At 46.3% G+C, this 14,101-nt stretch overlaps 1 protein-coding gene across 3 annotated transcripts in view; it reads right to left on the minus strand.

The window, feature by feature from the left end:
- Positions 1 to 14,101, minus strand: part of TFRC (transferrin receptor) — a 38,016-nt gene that overhangs the window by 12,465 nt on the left and 11,450 nt on the right. For all 3 annotated transcript variants that reach the window (XM_087965594.1, XM_087965595.1, XM_087965596.1), the window contains exons 5-15: positions 13,588 to 13,722; positions 12,224 to 12,317; positions 10,440 to 10,562; positions 9,339 to 9,437; positions 8,653 to 8,792; positions 6,338 to 6,501; positions 4,674 to 4,793; positions 4,476 to 4,561; positions 3,426 to 3,489; positions 2,669 to 2,736; positions 390 to 436 (exon numbers count right to left, since the gene is read on the minus strand). In XM_087965594.1, coding sequence (XP_087821720.1) covers positions 390 to 436; positions 2,669 to 2,736; positions 3,426 to 3,489; positions 4,476 to 4,561; positions 4,674 to 4,793; positions 6,338 to 6,501; positions 8,653 to 8,792; positions 9,339 to 9,437; positions 10,440 to 10,562; positions 12,224 to 12,317; positions 13,588 to 13,722 — 1,140 coding nt within the window. The remainder of the gene's footprint in view (positions 1 to 389; positions 437 to 2,668; positions 2,737 to 3,425; positions 3,490 to 4,475; positions 4,562 to 4,673; positions 4,794 to 6,337; positions 6,502 to 8,652; positions 8,793 to 9,338; positions 9,438 to 10,439; positions 10,563 to 12,223; positions 12,318 to 13,587; positions 13,723 to 14,101) is intronic.

Consider the following 14,101-nt stretch of genomic DNA (forward strand, 5'->3'; position numbering starts at 1 on the left):
GATCCAAATATGTAAATACTGCCGCCTACTGGCTGAATACTACTGTAGTTGTTGCAGAGAAATACACTCCAACAATGAACGCCTACATTTATTTATATTCAAAGTTGAATTGTAGCTAGGATAAAGCTCATGACAGAATCTGGTTTAGGAGTTCTGCCTTGTGTTCGAACAGAGGAGATGACGCTCTAGATGGGGCAATGGCGAGGCATCACAAATGTAGGCAAGACCAAAAAGTTTGGAGATTTCTCTTGCAGGGGAAACAATTAATTATGTTTATAAAATCTGACTATCAATGACAGCTTTTTAGCTGCTTCTCAGAGCTGTGAGCTGCAAAGTAGGAGTCCTATTGCAGCCACAGGAAGATCAGGGAGAGCCCAAGTTTCACTTACTCTTTGCTTGCAAAAGCGGCACGAAGATTGACTGACAAAAAGGAGACCTGAAAAAGGACAAAGGGGGATTGCATCAGACTCTTTCCGTAACAGGAATAATCCAGAGCCCCCACACCTCACACCCAGAGACTTAAAGGTCTGGGGCTCAATTCCAAATCCCTCTCCCTTGCCTGACATTTCTGCTGTGGCAGAACTTAAATCAGAAGGCAACAGCACAGAATAGGGAAGGTGATGTCTGTGCAATTATCTATCTATCTATCTATCTATCTATCTATCTATCTATCTATCTATCATCTATCTATCATCTATCTATCTATCTATCTATCTATCTATCTATCTATCTATCTATCTATCTATCTATCTATCTATCTATCTATCTATCTATCTATCTATCTATCTATCTATCTATCTATCTATCTATCTATCATCTATCATCTATCTATCTATCATCTATCTATCTACCGTGTTTCTCACATAATAAGGCCGGGCCTTTTTTTTTGAGCCCGAAAAACGGCTAGGCCGTCTCTTTCGGGGGTAACTTAATTCCCCCTTTCATCCTCATCTAGAGCGCCCGCTGGCAGCCTCGCCACCAGCCGCTCCTAAGGGGCGATCATGGTGAAGCGCAGAGAGCTCCCTACTCCCACCAAACACCTTTGCTGCAGACCCAAGACCTTTGGCACCTGCCTCTGTTGCTTTCCCTTCTGCCCATTCCGCTGCCGTTTGGAGTGCCGTTGGAGCTGCTGCCGCCGTTTGGAGCTGCCTCTGCCGCTTGGAGCTGCCTCTGCCGCTGGGCCGCCGCCGTTTGAAGCTGCCGCTCCGGCGTTTGGAGCACTACCGCTGTTTGAAGCACCACCGCCACTCCAAACACGGAAGCGGCAGCTCCAAACGTGACGGCGGCACTCAAACGGCGGCGGCGGCTCCAAACGGCAGAGGCAGCTCCAAACACGGAAGCGAGCCACCGCCGCCATTTGGAGCTGCCGCCGCTGTTTGGAGTACCATTGGAGCTGCCTCTGCCGTTTGAAGCTGCCGCTTCCGCGTTTGGAGCACTACCGCTGTTTGGAGCACCACCGCCACTCCAAACACGGCGGCAGCTCCAACGCGGAAGCGGCAGCTCCAAACGACGGCGGCAGCTCCAACGGCGGCGGTGGCTCCGCTTCCGTGTTTGGAGCTGCCTCTGCCGTTTGGAGCCGCCGGCGCCGTTTGAGTGCCGCCGTCACGTTTGGAGCTGCTGCTTCCGTGTTTGGAGCTGCTGCCGTGTTTGGAGTGGCGGTGGTGCTCCAAACAGCGGTAGTGCTCCAAACGCGGAAGCGGCAGCTTCAAACGGCGGCGGCAGCTCCAAACGGCGGCAGCAGCTCCAAACGGCAGAGGCAGCTCCAAACGGCGGCAGCAGCTCCAAGGGCACTCAAATGGCGGTGGTAGCTCCAACGGCACTCCAAATGGCAAGTCCCCCACCCTTCCCCTATTTTGCATGTTTTAAACTAGGCCTAAATTTGGGGGAGGGGCTTAATTTGATTTTATGCCTAGAAAACATGCTGGGTCTTCCTATTGGTGGAGGCCGTATTGTTGGAGAAACACGGTATCTATCTATCTATCTATCTATCTATCTATCTATCTATCTATCTATCTATCTATCATCTATCTATCTACCTCTCTCTCTCTCTCTCTCTATCTATCTATCCATCCATCCATCTATCCATCCATCATCTATCCATCCATCCTTATATCTATCTATCTATCCATCCATCTCTACCTATTCTATCTATATCCACCCACCCACCCACCAATCCATCAGTTATAAAAACCAATTTGGTTTACTGGTGAAGGCACCAGGCCAGAAACCAAGAGACAATGAATTCTATCTAGTCCCACCTTTGGCACGAAAATTGGCTGGGTGACTTTGGGCCAGTCACCAGGAGACCGTGAGTTCTAGTTCCATGTTAGTTATAAAAGCCAACTGAGGCTTTAAAGATCAACGTGAATTCTAGTCTCACCTTAGGCAGGAAAGCCAGGTGGGTGACTTTGGGCCAGTCCCTGTCTCTCAGCCCAACCCACCTCACAAGATTGCTATGGTAGAATAAGAAACATTAGATACATTCCCTGCCTTGGGCTTTTATAAAATAAAGTTAGTCAAGGCAGGATACACCCAGACAAATCAAATAAATAAATGTAGAGAAATCCAAGGTTAATCTTTCTTTCTTTCTTTCTCCTGCAAGGAGAGAGACCAGAGCTGCCTTATTATTTTTCTCAGAAAACCCCCCAAGCGGGCAAGGACGACTCACATCTGTGACTGCTTCCTCCAGGAGCTTTTTCAACAAGGGGCTGGAAGAGAACCGGAATTCCTTGTATCCTGTGAGATGGAAAGAAGATGCTTGAGGTCAAGAGGCTGGGAGCTACCGGGCGGCATACGAAAAAGGTTGGCCGATTTGAGACTGGAGAGCCAGGTTGTTGTGGTTTGCTGCCTTGAGTTACTTATAAATTAACAAAACTGAGATACAAGCAAACAAACAAACCACAAATCTTCCAATGTTCCCTTGCACATCTCAGGGGTCTGGGCAAGGCTCAAAGGCATGCGAGCAAATGTTATGCTGAGGGAAGATGCTAGTCATTTTCCTCAATTAAAATAATCTAAAGGCTGAAGTTAGGACAGGAAGGGAATTTGAGAGCAGGGGTCTCCATAACCTTGGCAACTTTAAGAGTTGTGGACTTCAACTCCAAGAGTTCCTCAGAGTTACTCCCTTATAATCCCTTCCTCTGCAATCTCTCCTCTTTGGGGGAAATAAGAGTAAGAAAAAAAGAAACAGACACGGCTGGCTGAGGAAATCTGGGAGTTGAAGTCCACAAGTCTTAAAATTGCCAAGGTTTGGAGACCCGTTTTAGAGAGTAGGAAGAAATAGGCCTAACGCTGCTCCTGGGTACCAGACAGCTAGGTATCCAGGCCTACTCCTTACACAAAAAGACAAAGCACTTCCTGCCACTTCTCCGTCCTTGCTTTCTAAGCCATCATTCAAACCTTCACGGAGCGTCACAGACACGTACCTGAAACGGCAGCGTCCAGGTTGATGTAAGCGAACGCTTTCAAGTGCAGCGAGGCGGCGTAGCCCTGAGGGTTTAGAAAAAAGAAAAAGTGGGATTTGTAAACTGTTCTGCAAGTTAAATTTATTTATTTCATGGACTCAATTTTATACAGCCGCTCCTCTCTCTCAAAAAAGCAGCACAGGGACTCGAGCGGTTGGGAGGGCTGGAAAGGAGGTTATCAAGCCACGTTCGAGACCCTGGGTCGAGTTCTCGTCCTTCACTCCAGCTCCTGCCAGGGATAGGAAAGGCGTCTCAAGGGAACAGTGTCACCGGCTAATCCTTTCAACCCGGAAGCATTTCTGAAGTTTGTGAGTGCAAAAATCATACAAAAAAAACCCTCTCTGCACTCCATCCTACAGCACCTTGAATCTCCAAATACCTACGCAAGGGTCCTCCTTGTAGACTTCTGCTCAGCATTCAATACCATCATTCCAGACTTTCTTCTAACTAAACTAAACCAGCTAGCGGTACCTGAACACACTTGTAAGTGGATCATAAGCTTCCTAACAGATAGGAAGCAGCAGGTGAAGCTAGGCAGAATCACATCTGATACCTGTACATCCCCTCCTTATCACCCATCCCCCTCCCACTTGTGACTGTATGACTGTAACTTTGTCACTTGTATCCTTATGTTTTATATGGACTGTTTCCTAGTATGATTTGATTGCTTATTGTACCCTGTGATTATTATTAAGTGTTGTAACTGATGATTCTTGACAAATGTCTCTCTTCTTTTATGTACACTGAGAGGATTTGCACCAAGAAAAATTCCTTGTGTGTCCAATCACACTTGGCCAATAAAGAATTCTATTCTATTCTATTATTCTATTCTATTATTCTATTCTATTCTATTCTATTCTATTCTATTCTATTCTATTCTATTCTATTCTATTCTATTCTAATTCTATTCTAATTCTATTCTAATTCTATTCTACTCTACTCTACTCTACTCAAGAGGCTCTGTACCATGGAAGTGTTTTAATTTTTTTTTAAAAAAAACCCAGCTCCTACCTCTAGCCATTCTGTGGCACCAATGGCTCCAAATTCGCCTGCGCTCCAGCTGGCAAAGATGATGCTTCGGTGAGGTTTGTAGCCATCTGCCAAGCACAGGAGAGAGAAATCAGCGATCCCGTTCAGTTCAGGCCCCCCTTCCTCCAAAACAGCAGACTGTCTCCTCCTCTTGTTCCCCATTTCCCCCAAAAACCTTACCGGTTTTGACCATCCCGGAGATGGTGTGGGCCAGCTCCAACAACAGGGCCGTCCCGACTGCAGATTTCACCGTTCCGTTTTCCCAGGCATCGCGCTGAGCTCCGATCACGACGTAGCGGTCTGCAAAGAGAGAGCAGGCTCACAGAATCCAAAATTGCAACGAAGCAGGGAGGGTTGTGACAGCCAGAAAGTTCTAGGATGGGGGGTCAACAGGACAGTGGAAAGTTCTAAGGAGTATCTAGGAACACACCTGGCAAGGATGTTAGGCCTGACTCTGACCGCTTATTGGTAATTCTTGACTTAAGACAAGGGATCCCAAAATTCCTGTCGCTAATGTAGGAAGTTAGCACCCAGCCCTCTCCTAGAAAAATGATACATCCTAGGAAATATTAAAAAGGCAGGATATTTCCCCTAAAAAGAAAAGTAGAAACTCAAAGAGAGGCAGAAACATACCCCTCACCTTTGCTAATGGACCATTGTTTTGGCCTGGGCCAGTCTATTTTACATAACAAAGATCTACTCCAGGTAGAGCTATAATAGGAATTGCCCAAAGCCCTTTCATGACATCATCATCCAGCAAGGCTCAACCAAGCCTGGGGGACTTAGGACAGCCTACAGAGTTGCCCCTGCATGGCCTCATGGGAATCTGACAACCAATCAGAATACAAGCTCAAATTCAAATCCCACAAAAATAACAAAGTCACAAAAATAGATAAATTCCCTTTAATGCCTCCAACTTGGCCTCCAATGTCCAATTATGCTCGGTTGGAGATCAAACTCTTCCAAAAACAGTCTACAGTCCGAACCCAAAGTAGAGATAAATTAGAAATAAAAAAACCCAACACAAACCACATTGAAGTAATTAACACCGCAGGCCAGGATGATAAATTGCAGACTTCCAAAGGATAACGCAGCACCCACACTTGGGAGATAAGCCTCGACAAAGATAATGCACGCTTTGCTTCTAGCAAGGTGCTGTATGCAAACGCCCTTCTTATATCCTGTTCTCCCAGTTGCAACTAATGAAAGGGATCAGGGCCTTTTTCTCCCCCGTAAGCCATGTTGCTCCCTTCTCCATTCCTCCCTGCGTGCCTAGGATGAATAGGTGGCCTTGGGTCTTCCTCTGAATGCCCAGCCAGACTGTGCCCTTCCCCTGTGTCTTCTACAGCCACCGGAGTCACACTCCCACTCCCTGTCAGCTGCTCAATCTCCCCCCTCAGAATCTGACTACAACAACGGCACGCGCCTTTGAGGATGTTTTGATTTGGGGTCCCTCAGTGTCCGCCCCCCCGCTCCAACCAGGAGATCCACAAAGGACCAGAAAGGATGCCAAGGAAGCTGTGCTCAGACCAGATCTATGACAATGTGCCACGGCCAACTCACTGCAGGACAACTGACTAACACACTTAAGAGTTGCACTAATACCAAAGAAATGGTGGAACAGAATCATTAAAGGATGCAAAAGACAGGACCAGAATGAAATGGGAATGGCAAAAATTAAAATAACATTTATTTGAAATAATGAAACAGAATTGTTAAACTTGTCCTGCAGTGAGTTGGCCATGACGAGTTGGCCACAGCAAGTTGGCTGTGGAGGGTTGTCCCATTCCCACTCAGACCCAACCTTCTTCCAAACTCCATGGCCCGAGGGGGCGTATGCTCACCTGGTTCCACAAAACCTTTAATCACGCCGAAGATGTTCAGGATTTTCTTCTCTACCAGGGGGTTGCTAACATTGATCCTCACGTTTGTTCCCGTCGGAGAAGTACCACACTTGTGAAAGACTGTGTATTGCCAGGTGGTGGGACAGTCTGACCCGTCCAGAATGCTGAAAGCAGAACCGGAACGCATTACTCTTATGTTACCTGAGGTGCACTTCTCCAACATCCCATGACATGCTCGGGCACCTTCAAAACTGTCGGTCGGCTTTGGGAGCCATATTGAGACCAGATGCTCCCATGCTGCCACATTTTGAGCCTGGGAAAACGGGAGGGGTGGAATTTCTTGGAGTGTATGTAGTTAGACATAACAACATTCTTTTTCTAAATCAAGGTCATGTTGTTTTGCGCCTAAGTGAGGGGAAGTCTCAAGTTGGGGCGGATGGGGCACGTGATGCGATGTTGGGTGCAGGGGGTTGAATTTTGTAATTTTTACTTATTGCGAGGAAGCCCGAACTTTCAGATTTGGGATTCCCCAGTTGTGCCAGTTTACTATCCAATTAAAACAGAACTTTTGAGAGGATGGTCTGTCTTGGGAGTTGTTGTTTGGAGTGGAGGTTTTCTGGAACCCTGACACTGTCATAATTTCAACACAAAATTTCTATTTCTTGTTATTTCAAGGAACAGGACACAGGGAGCTCTCAGCTTATAACTATTCATTTAGTGACCGTTCAAAGTCTTAACGGAATTGAAAAAAAGTGACTTATGACCCTTTTCACACTTGCAATCGCTACAGCATCCCCTTGGTCATGTGATCAAAATTCAGACATTTGGCAACTGGTTCCTATTTATGACGGTTGCAGTGTCCCGGGAGCTGCTTTTGTGACCTTCTGACGAGCAATGGGGAAGGCAGAGTCACTTAACAATTGTGTGACTAACTTTATAACTGCCGTGATTCGCTTAACAACTGGGCAAGAAAGGTTGTAAACTGGAGCAAAGCTCACTTAACAACTATCTCACTTAGCAACAGGAATTTGGGGCTCAATTGTGGTCATTAAGTCAAGGACTACCTGCATTGTGGAGAGCTGCCACGGTGCAGTGGTTAGAGTGCTGTACTTTAGGCTACTTCTGACTACCAGCTGCCTGCAATTTGGCAGTTCAAATCCCACCAGGCTCAAGGTGGACTCAGCCTTCTGTCCTTCTGAGGTGGGTAAAATGAGAACCCAGATTGTTGGGGGCAAGAGGCTGACTCTGTAAACTGCTTAGAGAGAAGGCTGTAAAGCTCTGTGAAGCGGTATATAAGTGCTACTGCTTTTCTTTTCTTTTCCCTTCCCTAGAACGCAGCATTGTAGGATAACTCTGTCCAATGCCAATAGTTAGTTGATCCTGACCAGCTCAAGGTTGACTCAGCCTTCCGTCCTTCCAAGGCCAGTAAATGAGGACCCAGATTGTTGGGGGCAGGAGGCTGACTCTGTAAACCACTTAGAGAGGGCCATAAAGCACTGTGAAGTGATATGTAAGTCTATTACTCTTCCTTCCTTCCTTCCTTCTTCTCTTCCCATCCATGCATCCTTCTTTCTCATCTCTCTTCCTTTCTTCTCCTTCCTCTTCCTCCCCTCTTCTCAGCCCCATCTCCTTCCTCTTCCTTCCTTCTCCTCCCACCATCCATGCATCCTTCTTTCACCTTCTCATTCTCATCTCCCTTCCTTCCTTCCTTCTCCTTCCTTCCTGCTCCTTCCTTTTCCTCCCTTCTTCTCATTCCCGTCTCCTTCCTTCCTTCCTTCCTTCCTTCCTTCCTTCCTTCCTTCCTTCCTTCCTTCCTTCCTTCCTTCCTTCCTTCCTTCCTTCCTTCCTTCCTTCCTTCCGCAGTGGTTATAGTCTAGTACTGCAGGCTAATTCAGCCCGCTGCCAGGAGCTCGATCCCGACCAGCTCAAGGTTGACTCAGCCTTCCCATCATTGGTAAAATGAGGAGCCAGATTGTTGAGGGCAGGATGCTGACTCTGTAAACTGCTTAAGAGAAGGGCTGGAAAGCCCTGTGAAGCGCTATGTAAGTCTAAGCACTATTGCTATTGTCCTTATTCTTTTAAGGCAATTTATTTTATTCCCCCCCACCAGGAAAATGACGACGGTTGGGCTGCAGCTGCCTCTGTCACTAACAACAAGTTTGCACAGTGGAAATTCCTCTTTCTCAGCTTAGTTTTCTGGTTCTCGTGCAGAGAGGGAGAGGACAACGGTTGAAATAACGCAGCTTTATCGGTCTCGCTGCCAGCAACCCTCAAATCTAACAGGCAAGAAGTTTGAAAACAGGTGGAGCAGTTACCTGGCTAATTGTCGTGCGGCCGAGCTCGAAATACTTGCGACGGGGATGCCGGGGAGGGCCGAAGACTTGACAGGGGTGAACTGAATGTGGTTGAAAGAAGGGAACCCAGGGGTATAAGGGTCACCGGTACCAAGATGAGCCTGCAAGACAAAAGGAGAATTTCAGAAAGAAGAAGACGACGCACCACAAAAGCACTAAATGCATCAATTGAGAGTTTCCTTCCCATGTCCCCTTCATGCCACCAGCTCAGGTCTGGTCTACAGGTAGCCCTCGACTTACAACCATTCATTTAGTGACTGTTCGAAGTTACAACGGCACTGAAAAGTGACGGAGGGACATTTTTTTTTTTCACACGTACGACCATTGCAGCCTCCCCAGGGTCACACGATCCAAATTCGGACGCTTTGGCAACTGGCATGTACTTATGACCGTTGCAATGTTCTGGGAGGGGTCATGTAATCCCGCCTTTTCGCGAGCTTCCGACGAGCAAAATCCCTGGGGAAGCCAGATCCGCTTAACGACCGGGTGACTCCCTCCCCTTTTAAGGTGGCTGGCTGGGGAATTCTGGGAGTGGTAATCCATGGCTCTTAAAAAGTTGGGAGACTTCTGCTTCAAAGGGAGGCATGGGGAGTTCACGGACAAGGAAACGGTTTTTATAAAAAAAAAAAAAAACCCAAAAAACTCACGTGTCCAAAGAGAGCCTCGGTTGGTCCAAGGTTACTGTAGTCAGCGGGATCTGGATAGATCAGCACTCCCACAGCGCGTTGTGTTTTGGCGTTGGCAACCTAGAGGGGGAGATGGGGGTGTGTTTTTTGTACTGGGGTGTGGAAAAGCAGTTGAGGGGCACAGAGAGTTGGCAAAGTAACGGGACACCTCTTTCCCCAGAGACCCCTGAACTCTACGCGCCGCTCCATTCAATCACGTTTCTACTCAGTTCTAAAAGTGAAGCAGCTCTGCTCCGAAGATTTTCTATCCCTTCCCACCCCCCCAAAAAAAATCTACAAAGTCAAAATAGAGATAGGAAAACTGATTCTTTCTGAGCTTGGCTGGTTGTTTTCTTGCAGACGTTTTATTACCCAGCTAGGTAACATTATCAGTGTTAGAAGGAAAGGGGGGGTTGCAGAGAGGAGGAGGAAGACTGTGGGGTCTCTGGTGCTCTTCTAAGCTTCTTTCCTTGCAGACATTTCATTACCCAACTAGGTCAGTACCAAGAAGGGAGAAGGGTTTAGCACAACCAAACCTCAGAGATCCCCCAAGGACTAGAGGAGTGAATGTTAAATTCTGCGATTTGTTTTGCTAGCTGCTGGTATTTTATTGCATTACCTCTTTTTGTTCGTTCAGTTTTTAAAATTTTGCTGAACGTTATGAACATATAAATTGATGGGAGACAGGAAGAGCATCATCCCAAGCAGGCATTTTTCCGAGGATTTTTCTCATTTATAGCATCACTTTAGATGACCTGATTGGGCAACGGAGGATGCCAACGGCTGGAACTGCCACTCAATTGCCTGCCACCTGGCTTCTCTTACTTTTACGCTCTGTTCATGTTTTGGGAGAATGTCACATTTTCCACTTCTCACAGAACACCAAACCCTGCCGACTCGCCCGGGCCCGCAGAGATGCAGGGTTTTAATTCCGCTTTTTAATTCTGAATTTTAATTATGTTCTTGTGTTTAACCTTTGTGTTACATCGTTTTATGTCTTTTCTTTGTATTTGATCGCCCAGAGTCAAACTCTTGTGAGGGACATTGGTAATTTCTAAATGGAGTAAATAAAAATAATGTTACCTTCTCGGCAAAAGTAATACTGCCAGCTCGCACAACGACCACTGTGCCATTCAGCAGGATGCCTTTGTCCAGAAGGACTTTGAAATCATCTTTACGGCCATAATTGGCGAAAACTGGTTTGCCCTGCAATAGAGGAGATTAGTCAGCCCACATAGCTCCCATCAAGCAGCCTTACAATAAACCTTGGCCAACATCTGGGGTGGACCTTAGCAGGCAGGCAATAAAATAGAATAGAATTCTTAATTGGCCAAGTGTGATTGGGCACACAAGGAATTTGTCTTTGGGTGCAAATGCTCTCGGTGTACATAAAAGAAAAGAGACATTCGTCAAGAGTCAAGAATCATCAGGTCCAACACTGAATAATAATCACAGGGTACAATAAGCAAATCAAATCATACTAGGAAACAGTCAACATAAATCGTAAGGATACAAGCGACAAAGTTACAGTCATACAGTCACAAGTGGGAGGGGATGGGTAATAAGGAGTGATGAGAAGGTTAATAGTAATAGTAGTGCAGACTTTGTCAATAGTTAGACAGTGTTGAGGGGATTGTGAGATTTTTAGGGGGTGTTGCACCTCCAATTTCTCTGGATGAAGGAAGAACCTTTGCAGAAATTAACACAATAGAATTATTTTACTCTTTATGGGCCAAGTGTGATGGGACACCTGCAAGGAACTTGTCTCCAGTGCGTAGGCTCTCAGTGTGCATACAAGCAACAAGTGATAAATCACGATCATAATCATAAAATGCAATCACCATAAATCATAAGATACAATACTCATGGGATAAGTCATGGGATACTCAATAAGCAAACGAGGTAAGTCGTAATAGGATACTAAATTAAAACAACATAAATCATAAAATACAAAGTTATAGTCATAAGAAGCGAAGGAAATAGGTTAATAGGGAAGATGAGAAAGACAATAGGTAATACAACCCTACTATGTGGTCTGACAAAAAGATACTATAAAATAGTATTGTGACACACAAAATGCTATTTTATAGTATTTTTTTTGTCAAACCACATAGTAGGGCTGTATTACCTACTGTCCTTCTCATCTTCCCTATTAACCTACTGTATTTTTCGGAGTATAAGATGCTCTGGAGCGTAAGATGCACCTTAGTTTTTGGGGAGGAAAATAAGGGGGGGGGGGGAATCCTGCCTCTGCCTACCAGCATCCATCGGTATTCATCTGGCTAGTGTCCTGTCAGTGTGTGAAAGCTGAGGGCTGTTTGGAAACTGAAAACAGTATTTGCTGTGTGAGTAAGGAGACAGCAAGGAGCCTGGGCGTGGCTTAGCTCAACCCATTCTGTACTAAAGCTGCCTGCTGCTGTGAAAGTAAAGTTACTGAATCCTGCTGAATCAGTTACTTGTGTGTGATCTCTGGATGCGATTGCCGCCGCAAACTCTTGACAGGTCCTCGCAGCAAATAGCCAACAGCCTGGTCAGCTTCGGCACATTGTCGCAGCCTGATTGGCGGGAATACCCCCGACCAGCTGTTCTAGGCTGCAGGGATTGCCACAGACCGTCGCTGCCTCTGTTCCTCGCGTCTTGGCCTCGTGGGCGAGAGCTACGTTCGGTGTATAAGACGCACCCAAATTTTCACCCTCTTTTAGCGGGGGGAAAAGGGTGTCTTATACTCCGAAAAATACGGTATTTGCTTCACTTCTTATGACTATAACATTGTTTGTATTTTACGGTTTATGTTGTTTTTTTCTAAATCTTCTTTGATGGTGTCCGGTTGGGAAGAATAAAGCCACTGAGCTCTAGGATAGACTTACCGAAACCTGGCCGTTTTCACCGTAGGCTACGAAAACACTGGGACTCTCCAGAATTGTGTTTCCAGTATTTTCCAAAGAAACTACATTTGAAGACCTAAAAAATAGTATTGTGTAAGATATAAGAGCCTCAGTGGCACAGTGGTTAGAGTGCAGTACTACAAGCGACTTCTGCTGCAGCCGTCTGTCTGCAATTTGGCAGTTCGAATCCCACCAGGCTCAAGGTTGACTCAGCCTTCTTTCCTTCCTAGGTGGGTGAAATGAGGACCCAGATTATTGGGGGCAAGAAGCTGGCTCTGTAAACCGCTCAGAGAGGGCTGGAAAGCACTATAAAGAGGTATATAAGTCTTATTGCTATTGTGGTCATTACTGCAGGTTACCTTGCGGCATTTTAAAAAAAAAAATCTATTTCAATTTCCAAGGCTGCCTATCTAAAATACGTAATTCTGGGTGGCTGACAGAAATTAAAAAGCTACGTAAAAGAAATGAACCCCACCCCCCACCCCCAAAAAGGAGAAAAACCCTGAGCATAAGCAGCCAGCGATTACAGCAATTTGGTCGTAAATTGCAATGTCACATGACCGGATGGTTTATCGACAGCCATTCCAATTGCCATCCTTAAGCAAGGACCACGTGGGTCATTAAGCGAGCATACCTTGTGCCAACTTCCCCAAGGACTTTTGACTACGGGAAGCCGGCAGGGAAGTCAGCAGTTGTGATCATGTAACTGTGGCCCAGCTGCGACACTATCAATAGCAGCTGGGCACCTGGACCAGCTCCCAATAATACCCCAGACACCATGTGATTTCCTATAGGTGTACCCTTAAAGAGCAATATAGAGGAAGCATGTGCCTCGTTTGTTTATATCCTGTCCTTAACTGTTTTTACAAACAACTCAGGAGGCGAACATATCCAATACAACTTCCTCCTCCTATTTTGTCCACAACAACCACCCTGTGAGGAGAGCTGGGTCGAGAGGGAAACAAGCCTTGGAGTCATTTGGCTGGTTTTCCCAGCTAAAGTGGAAGTAGAAATTCCTGTCTCCTGGTGATTGGCCCAAAATCACCCAGCCAGCTTTTGCGGCTAAGGCAGGACTAGAATTCAGTCTCCTGGTGATTGGCCCAGTCACCCAGCAGGCTTTCCTGCCTAAGACGGGACTAGAACTCACAATTCTTTGCTTTCTAGCCTGGTACCTTAACCACTAGACCAAACTGGCTTTCTTTTCTAAGTGATCTTTTTTCACGAGACTTGACCGATCAGGAGCCCAAGCGGCAACCTTCCCGAGTGCGAGTGGAGCCGGTTGAAGAGAGGACACCTCCACCCACCCGCCCACTCCCCCTGTGGAGATTTTGAGCCAAACTTCCTACCTGGTTTGGAGACGGACATAATGCTCATCATCCCAGACTTTATCCAAGTTGTAAGACACAAACCGCTTGTGGATGTCATAGGCCAGAACCTCGTCCCGTACACTGCCGGCTTCGTGATTTTTGGAGGACACATTCCTGTGAGAGAAGCAAAGGCATCAAAAGTCAGAAGTTCTATCAGACCACTGTCTTCACACAAACTCTTAAATCGACTTTATAAAGTGATGGTGCCGTGATTACAATGCAGTACTGCAGGCGACTTCTACTAACTGCCGGCTGCCAGCAGTTCGATCCTGACCAGCTCCAGGTTGACTCAGCCTTCCATCCTTCCAAGGTGGGTAAAATGAGGACTCAAGATTATTGGGGGGATGGCTCTGCAAACTGCTCAGAGAGAGGGCTGTAAAGCACCGTGAAGCGGTATATAAGTCTAAGTGGTATTGCTGTTGCTATTGCTAAAGACTTAATAAGACCCCACTTGGGGGTTATTGCATCCGTTTTTGGTCTCCACGATATTAAA

Source organism: Notechis scutatus, chromosome 4, assembly GCF_049901735.1.
Source record: "Notechis scutatus isolate UNSWTSFEM ecotype Mainland chromosome 4, rNotScu1.2, whole genome shotgun sequence".
Lineage (NCBI taxonomy): Eukaryota > Metazoa > Chordata > Lepidosauria > Squamata > Elapidae > Notechis > Notechis scutatus.